This window comes from Callospermophilus lateralis, chromosome X, assembly GCF_048772815.1.
Source record: "Callospermophilus lateralis isolate mCalLat2 chromosome X, mCalLat2.hap1, whole genome shotgun sequence".
Classification (NCBI taxonomy): Eukaryota; Metazoa; Chordata; class Mammalia; order Rodentia; family Sciuridae; genus Callospermophilus; species Callospermophilus lateralis.
The window spans coordinates 112,981,817-113,005,395 of record NC_135325.1 but is presented as its reverse complement, the minus strand read 5'-3'; the positions used below and the strand labels follow the sequence as shown (position 1 = coordinate 113,005,395).

At 38.9% G+C, this 23,579-nt stretch overlaps 1 protein-coding gene across 2 annotated transcripts in view; it reads left to right on the top strand.

Annotated features, from left to right (window-relative positions):
* The window catches only part of Fgf13 (fibroblast growth factor 13), a 499,166-nt gene that overhangs the window by 280,697 nt on the left and 194,890 nt on the right, over positions 1 to 23,579 (top strand). Inside the window, exon 3 of one of the 2 annotated variants that reach the window (XM_077106366.1) lies at positions 11,434 to 11,601. The exons of the other annotated variant lie outside the window; for it this stretch is intronic. Within the exon in view, the coding sequence (XP_076962481.1) occupies positions 11,434 to 11,601 (168 nt within the window). The remainder of the gene's footprint in view (positions 1 to 11,433; positions 11,602 to 23,579) is intronic. 2 annotated transcript variants of the gene reach the window in all.

Sequence of the window (23,579 nt, the reverse complement as noted above, 5' to 3'; positions counted from 1 at the left end):
TGAAGGGAGGCACCAGTAGGTGACAGAAGCACATATGAGCACAGAAAAACGGTCACAAGGGAAGGAAGAGAACTCTGACTGCTTGAAAATACAAGCATTTCATGATTGATAGAAAGCAACATTACTTTCCTTCTTCAATGCTTTCAGAGGCAGGAGAGTTATGGAGAAGTAGAAGTGAGCCAGATGGCGCTAGTCACTCTCCCAATTATCTAATTTTTAAATAACCTTGTAGGATAATTTTCCAAGGAATTCCTGGCAGTCAACAGAACCTGTGAAATGGGGTTTTCTGAGCTCCCAGGATATCTTAGGAGGCTTGGGGTAACTACCAGGACCAAACTTCTCCCTTGGCCCATGAGATCTGCATCAGGGATTAGCTTTCGAAACTTGAAGTGCAAGTGTGAAGAGTGTGAAGGGGATAGAGAGGGCGAGCGGTGCAGGATTCCTGTCTGTGCCATGTGTGTGAGAAGGTGTGATATGGAGGTGCACATGCCCTAGACAGGCTATAAGGCTTCAGAGTGTGCTTGGGAGTATACTGGCACATAAACCTCAGTCCTCTGAGATGTAGTACTCTAGAAATGGAAATGACTGAGGAGGAGAAAATAGACTTCCTCTAGCAATTTAGTCTGTGATGTTCCCTGAAAAGGGTCTTAAGATCAAAGCCTGGGAAGACTTCAGCTTCAAAAGTGTCTGTGGTAGCTCTGACATCATTTTGAGATCCTAACTGGAGTGTCTATACTAATAGTAGTTAAAAGCAAAAGCATGTGTCAAGTCACACACACGTGCACACACACACACACACACACACACACACACACACACACAGGTCAGAGTTGGCTGAAACAACATGCACAGAGCAGTGCATTATCTGGGAACCTTACCCTTGAATGAAGCCAGTGACCTCCATTATTATCCATGGAGAAAGATGTAAAATTTAGTACAAAAGTGATGCATGGAATCAGTCTGTAAGTAGTCTTTAAAAGCTGCAGAGGTGTTCAGGCCCTAGTACATTGGGCCAGAAGCACTTTGCATTAATAACAAGACAGTTGAGACCAGATAAAATTTGTCGATGAAGCCAGTCACAATTAAACATTTTCAAGAAATTCCAGATGACATTTTGAAAGAAGTATGGCTTAAGCTCATCAGTCAGTCTGATAATCCATGAGCAATACAGCCATCTTTTTTCTTCCCTGGATCATTCCTGCTATTTTCACCAAATAGTTAAGAGAAGATCATGCAAAGGACTTTGTGGATCAGCGAGGATATAGGTGGTTGGTGTTTTTTTCCCCCTTGTGAAAGACATTATCAATGTTAACTTAAGATCAGGCTCATTTGATGCTTAGGGAGTTCTGAATACACATGGAGTACCTATAATGATGTTTTTGTCAGCTTTTTTGCCACTGTGACCAAAAGACCTTAGAAGAATAATTAGAGAAGGTAAAATTCACTTGGGGAGCGGGCTCAAGGTTTCAGACGTTTCAGTCCATAGATGGCTCACTTCACTCTTGGGGCCTGAGATAAAACAGAACATCATAGAAGTGTGTGGTGGAGGAAAGCAACTCAGGATATGATGATCAGGAAACAGAGAGAATTCTGCTCAACAAGGACAAAATATAAATCCTAAAGGCATGCCCCTAGGGACCCACTTCCTCCAGTCACATCCTGCCTACTTTACCACTCATTTAATCACTATCAGGGGATTAATGCACTGATTAGGCTAAGCCTCTCATAACCCAATCATTTTATTTCTAACCCTTCTTGCATTATCTCACACATGAGCTTGTGGGGGACACCTCACTTCCAAACCATAACACAAGGTCTAGATGTTGTGCTAGCTACTTCACTCACATTATGTTTTTAAACTGGTAAAACAACTCTAAGGAGCTCAATGTTGTCAATCAGTGGTGTCATCTGTAAAATGTAGGAAATTGACTTATCCAGGGTCATGCAGGAGGTGGCTGAGGTGCTCACTCTTGCACCCCAGGCCTGGGTTTCCATGAATATACATTTAACTCTGCCCAAATAAAAGTTGGGGCTCAGTCAAAAATGAATGAATCTATACTTAATACCAATTATGTGCCAACCACTGTGCCAGAGGTATCTCAAACTTTGTGCACAGCAATCACTTTAGAATCTTATAAAAATATGGATTCCAATTCTGTTGAACTGGAATTTGCAGAGCTGAGAGTCTGCATGTATAACAACCTCTCAGGTGACACCAAAAAGGGATGACAGGGTCCAAAGAAACTTTCACATGATGTTCACTTTACTTTCTAGCCAAAGTAGGGAGAATGACCCAGGGGAGAAAAAAGATGGTGTACTGCTCATGGATCATCATATTGACTGACAATCAAAAGCCATATTTCTTTCAAAGTGCTATCTGGTTGTGTTTTTTTTTTTTTAATGTTGAATTGTGACTTGAATTCTCACTTGGGAGACCAGGTATCACTCTATTTCTATGGGGGAAGAAACAGCCCCAAAGAGAATACATGGCTTGCCCAAATTCATGGTAATGGTAAGTAGTACAGGGCTATGATTTGAACCTGGAACAGGTTGAGTATAAGGACACTGCTAGTATACCATACTACACTACTCCTGGAGAGATTCATTTGTATTCCACACTTGATCAAAGAGCCTGGCACTTTAAAGTCCTAGCTTCCTGTAGAGCTTTTCCTTTTTTTCTTCAGAAAACATCTTTTGCAGTTAATTGTGCTTATACTTGTGGGTTTTTCTCTTTCTCATTCAATTAAACATGTTGCTTTTCACCCTCAGTGCACCTTGGAACCACCTGGGGAACTCATTAGACTACCAAGGCCCAAACCCCACTCATAGACCAATTAAACCAGAGTCTCTGGAGGTTGGTCCTGTGTATGGACACTGTCTATAAAGCTCCCCAGGTGATTTTGTTGTGCAGCTATCAGAATACTGAATTGTAGGATTTAAAGAAGCAATTTCTGGAAAATATCTCCCAGTTCCCTTTTTTATGATGTCCAAGAGGAAGGTCGTGTATATTTAGCCAGTCTCCAGCAAGTTTTGTAGTAAGTTTTTGCTATCATTGTGCCTGTGAACTTTGACTTCCCCAAGGTTTCAGCTAATGTAAAGTTTGACATGGTTCTATGTGAACCCTAAAGTCTCTGTATGGGCTCCTATAGGTGAGGAGCCCATGAAGGAACTGATGAGGAGGTACCAAGGTGGAGAGATGGAGCTTCATGGATTGCTTTTAGGGCAAAGTCTTGACTCACTCACCAACCTAAAGTCATTAGGGGCATTAAGAAAAATTCAGTTTGGTTTTATTCAGTTAAATAAAACTGGCTAGTGAGTATATATTCATTTATACATTTTTAAAGATGAGAACACAGGGAAGGGTTAAACTAATTCTGTAGTAGAGCTCTGAATAATCCATCATGGTGTTTCAAGCCAGAAGAGGGCTGCTTGTGTAGTGATATGTGCCACTGTGTTATTTTACACAGTAAATAGCACCACTTCACAACTGCACAAGGGTGGTGGCAAGCCTAGACTGAGCTCTGGAAAGAGATGGAAATAATAAGATAATCAGGGACCTGAATCTTCCCTCTGGAGAAAAAGAGAAAGGAATTTTCACTGGAGAGAGGGAAGAAAAGCTTTATGTAGAGTAGTAATTCTCAACTCTGGCAATGCAGTCAAAACACCTGAGGAGCTTTGAAACCTTCCAGTGCTCAGGCTACAGCCAGGAAATGCTGCTAGTTTAATTAATCTGTCTTGCCACCATGGGTATTTTAGTTTTTAAAAGTCCCACAGGTGCTTCTAATGCTCAGTCACAGCTGAGAATCACTGGTGTAGACTGCGTTTGCACTGGACAGGAGAGAATGTAGACAGGTACAGGTGAGTACAGAGAGACAGAACTGGTATCTTGGGGATATTGGTTCTCCAAGTGTGATCCCTGACCAACAGCAGCATCACCATCTGGGAACTTGTGAGAAATGCCCATTGTCAGGCTCTATGCCAATCCACTGCAATCAGTAACTCTGGGAGTGGGACACAGCCATCTGGGTCTTAACGAGTTCTCTAGGTAAGTGTCTTATATGCTTAAATTTGATTTGGAGTTGAAGAGCATTTATGAGAGAGGAGTACAATGAGATATGACTAGAAAACTTGAAAGTTACAGGCTGGTATCAATTCTTCTAACTATACCATGGGGCTGTACAATAATACCCAACATACTATGGTAGAATGTACTTCTCTCTAATCCTGCCATATTCTTACATGCTTAAAATTATAGCAGGGATAAGGTATGTGTCATTCTTGCTAGGGCAGAGGACATCTGGAAGCACACTCTTCTCTGCTGGTTGGAAGCTGCCTTTTTCTTCTTAATGGATCCATTTGTGTCTTTAGCAGGCAGATGTATCCTCTCTGGGTACATGGGCCATTATATGATGAGAAGCCCAGACTTGGAGGGAACTGCTGTCATAATGCCAAAGAAGGTTCCCCCAGCTCTCCCTTCTTGCTTCTAATTCCCACCTAAGTCAGGATTTTGGTTGGCTGGGCCCCACCTGTGATACACAGAAGGCCCTTGAGAGTACTCACTAAGTCCCAACCAATGGCACTCACTTAGGAAAGTCTTTGCCCTAAGATGACTAAGGGCTCTACTGATGTATAGAGGGCTTTCCACTTTGCCAGTCAGAGGAATTCTTTTCCCTGGATGACTGGCATGCTCACCAGTGCATCCCATTCTCTTCCTGGTCTGTGTGGGCCAAGCTCCCTTGAATGGAATTGCTATGTCTTGGAGGATGCTGAGCATCTCTGAATGTCATAAAGGGACATCTGGGATTAGTGCTACAAAGATGACTGTAGCTTAGAGAGACTACCCATCTTCAAGTCCACTGATTCTCAACTAAGACAATTATGGCTTCAGTGGGTGTGGTAGGAGTCATTTGGAAATGTTTGGAGACATTTTTTGTTGTCACAATGGAGGAGGGTGCTACTGGCATCTAGCAGGTAAAAGTTAGGGATGCTGCCCTACCACAAGGCACAGAACAGCACCCCACAACAAAGAATTATTAGGCCTCAAATGGTCAAAGTACCAATGTGTTCAATGTTGTGAAACCCTGGTCCACTCAAAATTTCTTATTTCTGAAATGAGGAAACCGAGGTTCAGAGCAGTAAAGTGGCATTCCATAGGTCAAACAGAAAGTGTTGAGTAAGGGTGAGGTACTGATTTTTACCCAGCAGAATGCCGGGCTCAGCAGTTTCAGCTCTGGCAGGAACATCGTTTCCTCCACTGCAGTGCCCCCTTACTTTGTGCCTGCTACATGCCAGGCAATGTGCTCTTTCCATTTATTTCCCCTCCTTAATGCACAGGTTCAAGGTAGGCATGCCTATTCCTAGAAGTAACTTATTTTGTGCATATAAAATTACCATATGCAAAATGTTTTAGGCCATTTGCAAAACAAAGGTATTCTCTAAAGAGACTGAAACGTGGTTCTTAAGGTGATATTCTAGACATATATGTGAAAGTAATTATTCTTCTAAATTTTTAGTAAAAGCCTATATTAACCTAAAAGCTGTCCTGAGGCATCACCAGATAAACTTCCTAAAAAGTTAAATGGAAATTAACAGTTAGGAGATGAAGCTGACCATTTGCATTGTGGGAAGGGTGAGTGAAGAAGGAGAGCATCTTTCAATTGGCTAATGAGTGTGAATTTGGAGTGAGGCCCTATCCTGGACCCCATAAATAATATATGGCAAAGGAGATATATATAATATCCCAGACTCAGGGTGCTTGTATTCATTCATATGTTGAGAGACAAGATAGATAGATAGATAGATAGATAGATAGATAGATAGATAGATAGATAGATAGAAAGACTTATTATCCTGACAAGTGGAAACCTAGAAAGACATTTCTAAGAGGTGCATTCCTGAAGTACATAGAAGGGCAGTCAGAGGGAACAGCAAGTCCAAGACCTTGAGGCAAGATAAAGCCCAGAATATTTTAGAGGCTAATGGAATCTAGTGTGAGCAAGAAGGTATATGATGGAGTTGAGGAGATTGGGAGGAATGGGCACCATGGTAAGAAGTTTGCCTTTCATTCTACTCTGAAACGAGCAGAACAACCTGAAGAAAGATGAAATAGACAAAGACCTATGAGTACTTGAGGTACTGAATAGAGATTGGTGGAGACTAAAAAGCAGAATATAACTAAAACTTCAACAAATATGTTAAAGTTATGTCCACCTTCACCAATATTAATGACTATTATTAATATTCCCTTTGTTGACTTAAGTTCTTCATGCACATTTAAACCTTCCATCTTATAGTGTCCACTGTGGCAATAAAGCTTAATACCATATTCAGATAAGTAGATAGTTAGGGAGGCAGAATGTGGGTCTAGCGCTAACAAAAGTTGTGGTTCTATGTATTTTTCAGCATGACAGGTGCTCAGTGACATGGAAGGTTAATTACAGTAATTAATGCATTTTCCTCTCACTTTTTTTTTGCAATTACATGAGGACATTTGGTAATCTGTATATTTTGTCATATTTTCTGTTTCATCGAGGTTTTTAAGTATTTTCTTGTTGGAGTTACTAATACATATATATATATGTCTAATAACTTTGATTGGTAGTCTCATCGCTAATTTCATTTCTGTTGCCCTGGTGATATTAGATTTGCTTTGATTTAAAATCATGTATCATTAATTATGTTGAGTCATCTTTGTGAAGAATTAATTTAAAAGCAAAAAAAAAAAAAACACCCCCCAAAACCAAAAATCAGAACCATCAAATAATTGAGGGCTTGTTAACTGCTTCCAGCTTGAAGCCAATAAACCCTGTGAATTACAGTATCCTGGTGACAGGGGAGGTGCTTTTTCTGGCATTGTCTAAATAGTTTTCTAGGTTGTTTCTGCATACTTTTCTGTCTTTGAATAAAGAAAGAAAAATTGGTTGTAGACAGAGATAATCATGAAAATGAAGACATACTAAAAGACCTGATCACTATCAATGTATTGATGGTTTTAAAAAGTAGTCTACCTTTAGACTTTCTGGCAAACATTCCAGAATCCTGGCTTCTGGGATTTTCCAATAACTTACTGTGTGACTTTTTAAAGCCATTTCCCCTTTCTAAGTCTTATTTTTCTTGTTTTAAAACAAAAAGTTTGCATTAAATTTTCTCTAAAGAAATTTTGTTTGGAATGACATGGAGGATTACATCATATTACTAAATATTTTGCTAGCTATTTCATATCAATACTTGTTGATATATTTTTGTACACTAAGAGCTGGACTTACTAAATATGGATACATGATGAACTTTTTAATTAAAAGTTCATTTAAACCAAGCATGGCATTGCACAACTACAATCCCAGCTACTTGGGAGGCTAAAACAGGAGGATTTAAAGTTCAAGTCCAGCTGGGCAATTTGGGGAGACCCTGTCTCAAAATAAAAATAATAAAATAGGCTCAGGATATAGCTCAATAATAGAGTGTTTGCCTAGCATTTGTGAGGTCCTGAGTTCAATCCACAGTAGTGCAAAAAGCAAACAAACAAAAATGCATTTGAAAGATATAGTATATTGAGATTTTAAATATTTATGAGAGGTTAAATATTGCTATAAATTGGTATTTTCCTTTTTTTCTAGATTGAAATGGGAATATTTCTGTGAATATGAGTATCTTAGGCCTGGTCAGCAGGCTTGGACTCTACCAAATTCTCTTCTCTTATCATGACTGCTCCTTGTCCCTGACCTTGATTTTTGGTAATTGGCAAGAAGCCTACTGAAGGGTGGGGATAGTTCTGTATCAGTCCAGTGTTGCTGCTGAGAAATGAAATCTAGATGCAGGCTTACCCACCTAATGCTTAGTTGATAGTACTCTTATTGTAATGGGAACTAGCTCCTGCATAATTTGTGCTTATAACTGTAATTCTACCACTAAGGTCACTTATTATTGTCACCTCTGTGTCTGAGTATGCCACCTGTCAGTGTCTGTGTGTCTGTGGATGTGTGGATTTGCATGGGTGCACTTGTCTCTTCTAACCCTGTGCTACTTATTCCTGTGGTACTTTGGAATCCTGACAGGGTGAACTATGTGGTCAAGACTGAGGGTACTGCTTTGTCAGTGAAAATTCTCCAGAGGCATACCCCTTTGCAGGTATTTTCATGGGGCTCAGCAGCCTTTTGAAAAGGATGGGGCTCCTGGATACAGAAACCAACCATGAGCCAGTGTTACCATCTTATCTACCTTGCAGAGTCAAGTCGAACCTCTGAAAGAGGAGGAAACTTTGTATAATTCCAGTGTTTACCTAATCAATGGAGATTTTTGACCCTCTACCTCTACCAGGATTGGATAAATCTATGGTTTGAAAGGGCAGGAGTTTTCACTGAATGAAATGTGAACAAAAGGTTCCAATGAACAGAGGGAGGAGTCAGCATAGAGGTTGTGGGCAAGAAGAAGGGAATTTACCAGAAGGGGAGAAATGGCTGAGAACAGTGGATTAATCCAGGAAAAGAAGAATCTCATTTTTCCCATTTTGATGAGCTGAATTCCTTGCAACCCCTTACCTTTCTAGAACTGGTGACCCTTGGAAGCACAGTATCTTCATCCCTTCCTTAGGGAAGTAGAACGAAGCTTCCCACCTGCCTTAGTGCTGGGGTCCTATGGGAAATCCCCTTTCTTTCCTGTTGCTGTCCATTGCACATACAGCTATTCTCCCACCTGAGGAAGTCCTGGGAATAAGAGGGTTTCATATAATAGTTTTTCCTCCAAAATAACTTTAAGGTCAGAGATTTTATAGACCCAAGTGAGATGTTGCTTATACAATGCCCTTTCTGGCTAGAAAATCCAAAATGTTTCTAGCGCATATGTCAACATAACATCAAGCTGCTGTGAAGTTGACTATTCTTTCTTTTTTTCTGTGTTGCCTGACTTGACTGATGTTTGAGGCGTTGGGTAGAGAGACAGTCTGTGACCCAAAGCTGAGCCATTAACTCCCAGATGTTCACGATTTTCAAGGAAATGTTCTGTGCCTGTGGTTATTACTCAGATGGCTCCTTAAATGCTCTCATCTTGGCACCTTTTGCACTTGCTAAATTCAATTTGAAGAAAGAACAGGAGAGAGAGGGAATTTTGTGTTACACAATTATCCTGCACTTTCATGACCTTCATGCTTTCTTCATCATGATGAATTTTGGGGTTAGCCCTGTATCAGTCAGCACGCGGCTTTTGCTGGAATTTTGTTGTATGTTACACATAACCAGTTGTATCTAATTAAACAATAATGATGGCAGTGTAAGGCATTTTCTGGGAATTAATGACCAGCTGGGAAAAGCTGATGGCTGGAGAGTCAGCCAAAGGCTATTAGCTTTGGTCCACCATTAATCTCCCAAAATGCCCATTTGTGACATCATTGTTGCTATTGAACAATGAAAATGGAAGACATCATGTGCTCCTGAGCAACAACTTTCCTATGCAATCTGCAAAAGTCATTTATTTTTCTTTTTTATCCTCCAATTGCTCTTTAATCTTAAACTGTGTTTTCTATATAGTACTTCATGAAAATGGATTTCTCAGTTTTCATATAATTGTGGGTTTTTTTTAAAAAGTGTTCTAATTTGGGGAGTTTTCTTTAAATATTTTGGATGGTAAAAATCAGAATTTGTCTTCAGCTGTGATGCTGAAATTTGATAAGTGTCTATATTATCATAACTATCTGCTCATGGCAGGAAATGTTTGCACATGTTTTGAACAGCAGCTGTTGCTAGCAAAGATGTGTATCCCACAACAAGATCCTAAAAAGTTGCAGTAACATCCCTGGTAGATGAAGGGAACTCTGTGCTGGGAAAAGCTGTGCTGGTGTATCTATAGAATATTTTTGATTACTGCCACTGACTACTAGAGCAAAATAGAGAACTGACTAAAATATTCATCATTTTATTGCATAATTTAATGACTTATAAAGAATGACAATGATTCCAAATATAGGCAATCTATCCAGAACTTGTTCCAAACTCATAATATGAATTTAAAAGTTATGTTTGTTTTTAAGCTATTTTCCCCCCAATATGAAAGGAAGTTGTTAAAGCCCATTAAAAGCCCAGCCAATGAGCTAGAAATGTTTTGCCAAGCACAGAAACTTCAGATCCCATCTAAATCCAGCCATAAACCATTTATTTTTCACAAACACCACAACATTATTCTCCCCATAAGAAATCTGCTGGTGGTATCTGTCCTCCTAAATGCATGTTAAGTGTATGCATTTGGGGGACAAGAATGAGTCAGCAAATCATTAATCACAGCTTTGCAGGCACTGACTCACTCCTGGTGAAAGGGAATAGGCTCATTGGGAAGAGTGTGAAAGAGAAAAAAAATCCATTTTGGGGTTTGTTCCCTGCTTCTGCAAATGCAGATCCAATTTGTACCCACTTTGGTGGGTGGTTTTCTGACTACAGAATGTAGCAGTGGACCCTATGAAGGCAGACTTCTGGGTTTTACAGGGAAAAAACACTGGTGCTACACAGGCCTACTTAGGAAACACACATGGGGCCTAGAAAGCAAGGGCAGACTGAGAGGAGCCTGGTGTGTATCTAAAAGGCCAAAATTAGTAAACCAGGCCCTGCTCTTCCACAATCCAATAAGGTAGGTCTTTGATCCATTGATTATTGGGCTATCAGCCAGAATCTGTGGACTTCATTAATGGTTTTTGAACATCTGAAGGGTATTTATCATGGCCCCAGTTCTCTTTGGAAACCAATGAGCAGATTCCTATATACTTCTGTCAGACTCAGTATACATCTCTTGGAACTTAGGCCCTCACCAAGAGCAGACCAAGAATCATGAGCTGACTCATTGATAATTGGTCAACATTAGGCAGTTTAATCTGTAGATATTTACATTGCATCTCAAATGGAAGCATGTGAGCTCTACATGGTGATAATTTACATACAGCATGGCTATTGATATTAAGATATTTTATTCATTGCAGGTACAATTTAAAACTGTTAAATTGCACCCAGTGTGATGGTGCACACCTGTAATCCTAGCAGCTCAGGAGGATTGCATGTTCAAAGCCAGCCTCAGCAACTTATTGAGGCCATAAGAAACTTAGTGAGACCCTGTCTCCCAACTAAAAAAAATTAAAAAGTGAATGGGAATGTGGCTCAGTGGTTAACGTGTCCATGGTTTCTATCCCCAATACCAAAAATAAATAAGTTAATAAAACTGTTACATTTTGATTTTACTATCCATACAGGTATACATGATTGAGTAGCTATCTCCATGGCTTTAGTATTTTAAACTCATCCCCTACAAATAAAATCACCATTATTCGAAGTGTTTCTTTGAAACTTGTGTAGGAAATGTTGTTTCATTAGTCTTTCCTTGGGTGTAGGTTTGGTTTATGATGTTCACTGCTTTCATAAAGCTCTAACTTGAGTTCATTTTGTTATGTGGTGACCACAGTTCTGGATGACGCCCCCCCTGGCACACAGGAATACATTATGTTACGGCAAGATTCCATCCAATCTGCGGAATTAAAGAAAAAAGAGTCCCCCTTTCGTGCTAAGTGTCACGAAATCTTCTGCTGCCCGCTGAAGCAAGTACACCACAAAGAGAACACAGAGCCCGAAGGTTTGTGGCCGACACACGCGTGTTTTGCTTGTTTTCTCTCATTCTTCTTTCTTTCTCTCTCCTTTTTTGTTTCTGATTGTGCATTGCCCTCTGGTGTGCTGTGTGTTGTTCGGCCCCTGCTATGACTAGGAGGCCCCCTGGCTCGCCGGTGAATGTGTTATGCAGTCTCAGATGGGACACTGTATAAAACAGTCATCTCTGGCACAGCACGCAGCATCCTCCTGCTTTTTGCAGCTAAAACATTTTCAGTTAGTGTCATGACACTGCCTGGTTTTGGCTGCCAAAGTTGCTTGTTCCTGTAGCCAACATCTGGCCAAGTCTGTTCCCCATCACCTTGCATTCCTGAAGCAGCAGTCAGCTGAGGAATGACACTCCTGAAATGAAATAATGAGAAGATTGTTTCAAATTTTCTAACTCTCCTCTACTCCATAAAGCTTCTGCATTGCTCTGGAAGAATGCTCATGATCCACGTAGTTTGCTGAAGTGGGCTCAGACTTCCCATGTAATGCACGTCCAGTTGCACTTTGCCATAGTGAATGCATGCCTGCAGGAGAGTATGAGTAGTTTGTTCTTCTTTTCAGCTCAAGTACAGGTTTGGACAACTCTGCTTGCTGTTACTTAAACTCAGATTAATAAGGTATTCCTTCTAATCCTTGTGACAAAACTCTCTCTGAGGTAACTTGCCTGACCAGAAGATATTCATTCATTTGTTCCAACATTTTTGCACCTATCAGATAGGACTGTTTTTCATATTACAAATAAAATATGGTAGGACTGGGGATGTGGCTCAGTGGCAGAGTGCTTGTCTGGCACATGTGAGGCCCTGGGTTTAATCCCCAATATTACAAAAAGAATTGATAATGTACAAATAAAATGTACTCTTTTATTGCATCTGTGTACGTTTCAACTTCAAAGATGACATTTGATCATTATAATGTGTTTGCTATTTAAATTCTTATTATATGAAAGCTCATCTTTCCCTCATATGAAACACCATTGTAGTTTTCCAGTGAATAACACTGAAACTGACAAAATTCATCTGTTCTTTGGTATTTTATGTACACATATGCATAAATGGTTCTTCTATGTTTCCTAAAAGTGACTTTGTTTCTATTTGTTGCCCCTTTGCAACATTGTGAGAATCCTCACCTATCACTGTCTTTCTCATCTGGAAAACACTGCCACCTGGTTTGGTTGGAAGTTTGATATGTGAGGAAATTACTACATGTGGACTCCAATCCATGGTTTGAGAAGCAAAATTTGACATTTCAAATTTCTCCTTTTCTTTCTTTCAAATAGAGTTTTAAGTGTTCATTGGCAGAAAATGAAAAGCCTATATGTGTCTATGTTTAATTCTATTTCAGCAATAGAGTAGAGCCTTTGGATTTATTTTCCCCTACTTTTGGTACATAACCTATCCACTTTGAGTGTGAGTTCTGATGTCAACACTTATTCATCTGCAGGTGGAAATGGTGACCCACTACAGTGAGTAAAATCAACATATTGGTGGTTTAGTAGAGAAGATACTAACTTGATTTCAACTTTACTGAAATAAAAATTTTTGACCAGTGGCAATTACTTTACTATATATAATGCATTCCATTATTTTCTACTTTCTTCACTCTCAAATTATATATGCATGCATACACACATAGAAATACTGTTTTGTACTTGCAAATTAGCCTGAAAAGCAAAATTTGCTTTGGGTAAGAAAAATAAGCCATTTAAGAAGCCACTGAATAAATTCAGTCAAGAAATTGGTTAGAAACTTAAAATTATTTCAATAATATTTTGGATTAAAGAAAAGTTGAAAAACTAAATTTAAGACCCCACCTTTTTATTGCATGTACTTTTGACAGGATCTATTAATTTTCAAGTACCACCTGGAGTGTATCGTGAATCCTGTTGTGAATGTTTTCTGATATGAAGTATTCTTTAGAGAGCAGGTAGCAGTTAAATTCCCCTCTATAAGGTTTGGGCAGTTTTTCATCTGTCATTTCATCCATATATTGAATGACTGCCATCATATTGAGTGTGGCTGTCATCTTTTTATTCATATACTTTGACGGGCATTGTCTTCTTTCAGATTGAAGATGTTCCTTGGCTATGATCTCCTTCCATGTCCTCTGGGGTATTGGAGCTAGTATTTCCCTTCTTATTCTTCTGAATTGTTTGTAAATCAAATTAGATTAATTAGAATTTTTCTGGGGTGACATGCTAATACTGCTTAAATTGGACTGTACTCCTTTAAACAAGAGCCTGGAAGCTAATGGTAAACCCAGACCTATAAATGAAAATGCTTGATCTCTGTGCAGATGAACAGGATGCAGAAGACCTTAGACGGGGCAAAAGAAAATGTGCTGTGGAACAGACATTGGGTAAATAAGGAAACAATGCTGAGAAATTAACACACTTACTTCCCGTAGCATACTGAATCTTGTCATTTCTAGGAGGTGAAGTAACTGTGGGTTTGGAAGGGTTCAGTGGCCATTCAGGCAACCTTGAAGATTTTTGCAAGATGGTTTTTAAATGCTATAAGGTATAGTCTTCAGTTCTCTTTCAAAGTTGCTGTAACATTTTGTTGTCATTAATAGGAATAAAAGACTTTCTTATTATAAATGAATAGTATCTTAGATCTAAACTATGTGCATATAGTGAAACATTTGTTCCTATGTGAAGCACTTTGAGTAGATACTCCATCTCTTGGTTTCTGAGCCAAAGCATGAGATCTTAATTGACATTGACTGTGGATGCCTACCAATTTCACAGCAAGAGTAGGCAATGGTTAAGCCATCCATTGTTTGGTTTGTGCAATGCTAACCTGCCAGTATTACCTCTTCTAACGAGGTGGTGTCTATTCAGAAACCCTGAAGTGAAAAATGAAACATTTATTTACATCTAGGAGAAAATGAAAGTTTGACTAGCATAAGTTTTAGAAATGATTAACAGGTCAAAAAGGTCTATGTGTTTTATGATAAGGCTGGAATTAATTTGCTTTCCCTTACTGAACTGACAAAATCAAAATGTTTTGTATTAGTATAGATAACGTTTTAGAGTTTATTTTGGATGACAGTGGTTTGTAAGGGCAATGTTATTTCCAAAGTTTATGACAAAGTAAGATTTGGTACAGATAACTTCATTAAAATGCTTCATAGTTGTCTTTTTAAGGCATTTTTGGGGTCATGTCCAGGCCCTCCAGAATCCATGTAAGTACATAGATGGAATGAAATATATCACTGGTTTTTCACTAAGGCCAAATTATACTTTGCCAAACACTAGTTTCTATTTATGAACAGTTTATTTGAAAACAAATTTTAATCTGTTCCAAATACTTGTGATTTTCAGTGATGTGATTATTTCCATAAAAACCACTTATGATATTAGTGAGTACTTATATGAGTACTGGGATTTGGCTGAAGAAGTACATACAAATATCTGAGAGTCTAACTTGGCTTGGTACCAGCAACATCCTTTGTTATAAGAAAGCTGCATGGAGAGGGAAGATCATTACCAAAATTTTTTTCTCACTATTCCAGGAGCCTTTTGGCAAGAGAAAGTATAATCTTCATAGCTTTGTTCCTTTTTTTTTTTTCTTTCTATGCCATGTGTGCCAAATGAAATCACTGATTAGACTAACTCCTGGAAACCAATCTATTATCAGCGCAGCTCCTTATTCTAAAATGGCACTCATTGGGCTTTTTCTGATGTTTGAAGATTGTTAAAAGAATCACACCATGAGACACAAGCTTACAAGTAGATGGTGTTGAAAATCTACAGAGACAAATAAATCATGTATTCCCAGTGTTTGCTTTTAGGATTGAAAATTCTGATTACAGTAGTAAATTTGAAGGAATTAATGTGATGGAAGAAAATATTACCAAGCTCAGTGATTTGACACCATCTTTTAATCAGGCATTGGTCTCTTTCCTATAGCCTGTTCTCAAATGACATATACACATACATCTCCCTGGGCTGGGGTCATCCATAACCTTTTTATATGGAGAGGTATCCAACCATAGTGGCTTTTGTTGGAGGAGAAGAGACTATATACTTGAGACTGATGATAAAGTGCCATAGGCTTTACCAACCAAGAGAAAGCACAGTTCTGTGCTAAATGCTAAGGGGATATAGTTTTGACTATCACAATGATGATACTCTGATAATGCCTTAGTTTTTTTAATCCCAGAAAGAGCATATATCACCATGAATGTCAGTATTACCAAAATGATAAGATCAGAAAACCATAGAGAAATATTATAGGGCATGCTGATGAAAATGTTCTTTTCATCTTCATTTTTTCAAACTTTGTTGTCTCCTGTTGTTGTGCCTTTCTCATTTTAATACTAATTTTTCTTTTGAAAAGTAGGTCAGTATTAATTTGAATTAATAGGCAGTGTGACAAATCTAAACTACTGTTATTAAATCCTTTTGTCACTAAACTGGAATTAGGTAACAATCTCTGATACTTGACACCTGAGATGCCTTTTAGGAAAAATAAAACTGAGTTCCATATCTGTCACTTTGAGGATGAGACCTGAGGAAATATCCCTATTCTGTTAGGAAAATATGGGCCCATCTGTTTGAGTATCTATGAAAAGATAAAAGCACTTTATTCCAAACTGTTTTATTGCAAAGTAACTATGACTTGATTGCAATTCACCCTGCCTTTGATTCATGACCTGAAAGATGGCAGAACAACACCAGAAAGGTTTCTTTATTCATTGAAACAAATGACAGCTTAATTGCAGAGTCCCCTCCAATAAAAATATTAGTCCAAATAAAATGTAGAAATCTGGAGGCCCTGTTGATTTAGCAACCAGTAAAACCCATCCTCTCTCCACAGAGTGTTCAAAAATGCTTCTCTTCAGTTGCATATCAATTATTTCTTAGAACACAATTTGTTATGTCCTAATAACATTAGGAAACCGGAAATGGCACATGTTCTCAGTTCCCTTCTATTTCCCCTCCTTATGGCAGCAAACATGAAATTAAGTCATATTGGGGGGTAGCTTCTGCACTCTGGAAAACTCATAATCTAATCCAGGAAGTATACTTAGGAGCCCATAATTCAATTTCAGGACAGGATGGGCATTTATTATTCTCTTATTGAATATATGCATCTCAATTCAGTTTCCAGGCTGGCTTTTACAGTACAAACTAATAATCATTTGTCTTGGAAAATATGATTTACATCTTAAAGTAGCAGGCCTCCTATCTCTTTTGCACTTAGGTGTTCCCATCATGGTGGTGAATTTTTCTTGAGACAAAGTAATCTTTTCTGATAAATTTCTTCTCCAAGTTTCCCTTTATAATATTAGGAGTAAAATTTTTGCTGTGTGAATCCAGTGCTAATGACCTGTTTCAGGAGTTTATGTTTGATATGATGTCATTCTAGGAAACTGCTCTGAAAGGTCTACTGGATGAAGAATCCTGTGCAGTGGTGATTTTGATATAAATCACAATTGCAGTATGTTTCCTGTAAAAAAAAATCTGGGAATTTCCCATCCATGTGGGTGCTGCCCCTTTCAAAACTATTACTTTATAGATCATGTGGTCAACATGCCCCTGGGCTTTGATGTCTCAGCAACTGCCCTTAGTGTTTTTTTTTTTTCTCTTCCTCTTTGCACAGCTGATTGATAAGGCGAAATGTAACCTTCTGACTTAGCATAGTGTGACCAGCTAGACTGTGTTCTTCATCCATAAAAATTGATTCCCTAAGTCAGGGCCAACATGGCAGTTTTCCTTTACTAAGGAAATGCATAAGAATTTGCTGTTGCAGCTACTTCAACATCCATCCCATCTTTTGTTTACAACTCCCTTTTGTTTACAACTCCTTGCCTGATCAAGTAAAATACATGAATTAACTGTATTCTTTGTCTCAGATTCTTAAATAACCCTCAGATCATTGTTTTCTAGTTATGTTTCATGACACAATGATTGTATAAGATATATTCAGGAAAAGACAGATTCTACAATCAAATATGTTTCTCAAACTATATACCATCCCTAGAGAGTCATGATGCATATGAGCATATTTAAGGTTTTGAGGAGTCTTGCAGATGAGAAAGTTGTCTTACTTCAGGCAGCTCATTGTTAAACAACATCTTGTAGCTACGGGAACTTTCTCACTCCTTATACCCATTAACATCCCACAAGTATATATATTGGAAGGCTGTACTGGCTCCACTGAGCAGTGTATTCTCATCAGAGCTGGGTTTTGATAAGTATCACACTTTTGAAAATGCTTTGCTATTCCTTCCCCTTCTCTTTGACTCCCACCTACTACATGCTACTCAAAGTATAGTCCATGGATCAGTTCTGGGTCTAAAATGGTTTGTTTCCAGTTCATGACTACATAAGGAGCTTGTGCCAAAATGTTAATAATACACTGCTTCCTTCATCAATAAAGTATTTCTCTCTTGTTGTGAAAACTAATGTCAACTGAACTAAATTAAAAAAAAATATTTAGTGACATAGTTCCCAGACCAGCCCTGGGTTTGTGGACCATATCTGAGTAATAACTGCTTTAGATTAGTGATCCTCAATCTTGTCTTCACATTGGAATCACCTGAGGACTGTTTAAATAATGTTGATGCCTAAGCCTCAGACCAGACCAAAATCAACAGAAAAAGAAAACAGAAAATCTCCAAAATCTCTCATGGTGGAGGCTCAACATGGGCACTTAAAAAAAATCTTCCAAGGTGATTCAAATGTGCTAACAGAGTTGGAAGCAGTGCCCTAGAAAATAACTACCTTGGCATTGTGCCTGTTGCTTGTTGTCAGCTGTCATTTCCAAAATCTTATCACGTTGATTGCTTGAGCCTTTTCAAGAGGTGCCCCATGATTACAGGGCATAGCTGGACAGGCAGCATTTATATAACCTTTAGAACTCGTGGCCATGTAAGGTAGCCATCTTTCCCACTGCAAGCACACCCCTTCCTGAAGTTTTCTTGCCTCTTGTGTCATTCTGAGCTTTTCAAAAAAAAAAAATAATAATAATCAGGCTTCTCCATAGGAGCGTGGTAATCTGCCACCTTGTGACCAACATCCTTTCTTGCAAGCAATCCTTGTCACACTGGTTCTGCTCTCAGACTCTAGTGCAGCTTGCAAATGTAAGTGGAAGAGTTTCTCGGGACCTATGTGTGAGTGCACTTAAAGAAGATAAATAAGGATAAAAAGGATATTTTGATATGTTAGAAAAGTACTGTGGCTTCGTTACTTGATTGCTACTATTCTAGTGACATGGCAAAGCTTGACTCATTATTGAAGTATTGCCCCTTTATCACATAGACATCATCAGCTACCTCTGCATCACATCATTACAGCAGGATGCATGTGAACATTGACTTTGACCTAATTGGGAGGCTTTAATTTCTATCCATTTATTAATAATTCCTAGCATTCTAAATTACTCTGATTCAAGTATTAATTTGTTATCCTCTGTAGTATTTCTCCATGAACTGAATAAGCAGCTTGAATAATGCCCATGGGAACGTGTCAAATGAGATGTTGCATCCTGCATTTATCAACACTTACCCTTGTCTTGCCTCACAGCCAATATCCACACTCTATCACGTGAAAGTCACATGTCCACTTCTAACCAGGTGCTAGCAGATGTCTACTTAGGAGACTCAGCTATTTTAAGATATATGTTCTCAAAACAGTTCCAAGACAAACTTCAGGCATGTCAAGTTTGAAAGCAACAAACAACTTTGGCTCCAAGTCCAGGCCTTCCAGTAGGGAAGGGAAGAAATCACCTTCAACTGGGTCATGTCTCCATAGAGGGAAAACACTGAAGTCCCTTGAAGGCAGGAGCATCAAAACCCTGTCAGGTAGGAACTTCTGCCACCACTGAACAGATGAGTGAAGATACAGAAAGCCTAAGAATGTCTACAATAAATGGGCGGGACATGATTTGAATCTCACTTTTCTGGCTTCTAAATGCCCATGCCCTTTACCTTTCATGGTTTCTCTCAATGCTCGGTTTTCCTCTTCTTCTTCCATACATGCATACATATGATTTTATTTACAAAAAGTGTCTTAGTGTTTAAAGGAATAAAAGACTGTCAACACTCCATCTTCAGCTTTGCAGAAGGAAGGTGTTGTTGCAAACTGTAGGAACTCAGGAGTGCTTGCTCATTCTCTGGACCTACGGTTAGGTGGGGTACAATGATCAAAAGGAGTAAATACAGTGGCCCTTATCCTCAAGGAGCTGATGATTTATCTGGGCACACAAAGAAATAGTAGATTAATGAGTGGATAATTAAATCAATTTGAACGTGACAGAACTGTTCCTAGATTAAAGACATAAACATATCACTTGCCTGCCTTCTGTTCTTTCTTTAAGTTAGGTGATGTTTCTCTCCACCTATAATAATAGAAATGAGGGAATGTCATCCAAATTATTAAAAAGCCAATTCTATAGCTTAATTTTTTTTCTTAGTTCAATAAAATCACCACCACTGATGGAAGTGTTCAGACTTGCCTGCAGGCTTCCTGAGCCCCATTGGATTAGATATAACCTGTAGATGGGGCTAATCACAACAGACTCTCTTGTGGGAACACTGTTCTCTGGTAATTAGATAAAAAAGAAAACAATAATTGAGTTATCCGGAACTCAGTATATGGACCAGGTTTACCCAACATTGCCTTAATTCTCAGGGCAATCCTTGGAGGCAGGCAGATGTTTTCTCTTCTCCATTTGATGAATGAGGAAATTGAGACTCAGATAAGTGAAATAACTTGCCCAAGGTCACCTGGCTGGTAAATGATAGAGCAAATACTCAAATGAAACTTGTGTCAATCCAGAGTCTGTGGTCTTTCTGTTAATAGGAGAATGTGTGTCATATGTAGGGTGGCCCTAGAAGGAGCTTCCATCTAGTGATGACAGTATCATTTTGCTGAGACACATTGCCTATAACCAGAGATGGAGATACATTTTGCCTGCTGTCAGAAGAATAATAAAAAGGTAGCTTGCTTTTAGGAGAGAAGAGAAACAGTCAGATGTGATTTTAGAATGTTTCAGGGAAATATTAATCAAATTTGACTTGGGCAAAATGATTTACAATATGTAGCATTCCAAGATGGGATTCGCTCCCTGTACTGGCGTAAGCTTCTCAGCTATAGGTAGTTCTTGAACACCTCAAGCCAGTTGACCTTCCACTTCCAAACTTGTCTCACATAATATTACCTGATTCCCTAAGTTCCTGTGTGACAAAACCTTCATTACATAGAAGTAACTTAAGGCACATGAGGAGAAAGTCCTGCCAAACTGAGTTGGATTACTGTCCACATATTGTTCTTTGTGACTTTGACACAAAGTGGGATTGTATATAATGGTCAACTTCCCTCCAGAAGAATGAAGAAAGAGGTCCCAGGAATTTTCATGATGTATTCTGTGCAGGACATTGTGAACTGTGCTTTTTGAGTAGATGCTTAACTACCAACTTTTAGGATCTTTTATGTGTCAGTTCCTTTAGGTTTATTATTGCTAATCTTCCCAGCCACCCCATGAGGTAGGTGTCAGCAATCTTGAAAGGCATGATGGGGAAGCTGGAGTGTAGAGCTGTGACATAACTCATTCAGAGTCATACAGCTAATCAGTGTCTTAATTGGAAGTTGAAGCTTAGATTATTTAGCTCCCAAGTCTGATCTTTTCCACCATACTGTGCTACCTCAGCTCCTCCTATACTCTGAACCTTTCAGTCACAAAACACAAGAGAAGAACTCAACCCCATCTTATCCATGCCAGAGGTACTAAGAAGAAAATCATAGAATTCTTTGAAACTTTCCAGGAGAATGTACTTAGTGTACCCAATGGAGGATTTCCTTTGTATATTCCCCTCATCCTGGTTCAAATGGTGGCAGAAGTGATAGGCAAGGGGTTAAATAAAGTAGCATCCCTGAGATGTGCCCCATGCCCTTCTACATTGTTCCCTATATGAACATCTGGTTTCTGAAGATCCTGTTTCCTGCAATGCTTGCTAAATAGAGGAATGCTTCAATCCCATAGTTTACCTCATGGAACCACTAGACCTTAAAGCTGGCTTTGCTGATTCTGCCATGAGCTGCATTGTCCCAAAAGGGGGAAGGGTAAGGTAGAGTTCTGGAGCTGTAATATTTTTGGGTGGGGTCCTCACAGGTAGAGAAGGCCTGTTTTAAGGTCATCTGGATTTGGCACCCCTAGTGAGAAGAGCTCAAGAGTTTTTATTCTTGCTCTGGATTTTCATGCCAACTTTGGATTACAGGGATCTTATGCAAGAAGAGGAGCAGCACCCCTTTTAGGATAGTTTGTCTAAAAACACATTGAGATTTTAGGGACCAACATATCCATATTAGTGTTATTCACTCCTTCTGTCTCTCTCTGTATAAGCATAGGTAACTTTCCCTGAATCAGATGCAGACAGACTCTTCACTAAGGACCTCAATGGGTCAGGAGCTGTCTTGGTTGACTTCTGTCAGAGTCTTTCCATTGTTCCTATGGTGACAAAGTTGATTCTCCTGCACTGCAAAACACAAAACACAGGGACAAGAACTAGGGCTGTGGTTCATGGCTGCAGAACATGTGTGAGGCACTGGGTTCAATTCTCAGCACCACATTAACTAACTAAATAAATAAAGATATTTAAAAAAACAAAACAAAATAAAAACAAAAATACAGGGACAAGGGAAAATTACCCCTCTGTGGTTGCTGATCTCCATTCAAAGAGGGTCTGAACAAACACAGAGACACACACCAGTATTCATAATAGTTAATTAGGGAAATAAAACACAAGCAGAGAAGTTGCGGAGCTCACAGGGTTCCTCCCCTGTTGTCCTTTTTTAATATCCATCCAATCCAGCAAAGCCCAGGCTAATCCCAACTGTCAATAGGACACTGTGGATCCAAGCAAACCATTCATTCATACAGTAAGAATGTTTGTCTAGCAGGTTGCCTCAGGCTCTGAACAAAATCTGATTTGTTTCATGCAACAAGGAAAGAACAGAAGTCATTTCAAAAAGTGGGGATTTTAGAAACTGCTAGCCAGTTACTTTTTCCACTTCTTCCTTCATCACTGATTTTTTTCTTCTGAACTCTCTTGATTCTTCTCAGAGAAGGTGTTTTGCATCTGGGTTAGAAGATTCATAAACTGATTCAGTTAATCTCTAATCAACATGCATGGTTAGCTGTTCACTTAGTGGATAATTTGTTAAATATACCCAGAATATTTGCATGAAGAAGGAAAAAAAAAAAAAAAAGCTCCCCAAAGCAAAGTAGAATACTTTGAGAACCGTTTTTCTAGTGGAGTTTTTGCTTTGGAAACAGACACTAGTGATTTAAAAGACTTCTATTTCCCTTCCCAGTGTGGACTTCATTTAAACATTATAGCCTTTATTTCATCCCTTCTGAATAGAACTTTACTAAACATATTTGTGTCTGGCAACAAGAAATATTTATCATTACAAATAATTTACTTATCTAACAAATTTGGATATTCTGAGTTCAATGGACCATTTGCCCTAATTCCTGGCAGCAAGTGACTCTTTCTAATCACCATTAGCAGAATGGATATATTTGTCAACAGATATTTACTGACTGTCTTGCACAGTGAGCCATCATGCTTGAAACTAGGAGCATCATGTCAAGATAGATAGCAACTCTACTCTCTAGAAGGAATTTAAGACTGGCAGGAAAGACAGACTTCATACTCATCTCTTATTAGCTTGTGTTACATTCAAAACCACTTTCTCATAGGCTGTAGTTGGCAAAATGGTGCTGCTGATCTCACTTGGACTCTATCACATGTGTTTGATTAGCTGATAATCTAGGGTGGTGCTGATGGTTCTAGAATGGGTTTGTATATGACAACTCAGTCCTCCTCCATTTTTCTTTTATTTAAGTCCAGTAAATCCTTTTTCTGTGTCATTAATTGATTTGTTCATGCAACACTTACTGAGCAACTTTTCTGTGTGTCAGGGCATGAACTTGACTTCAAATG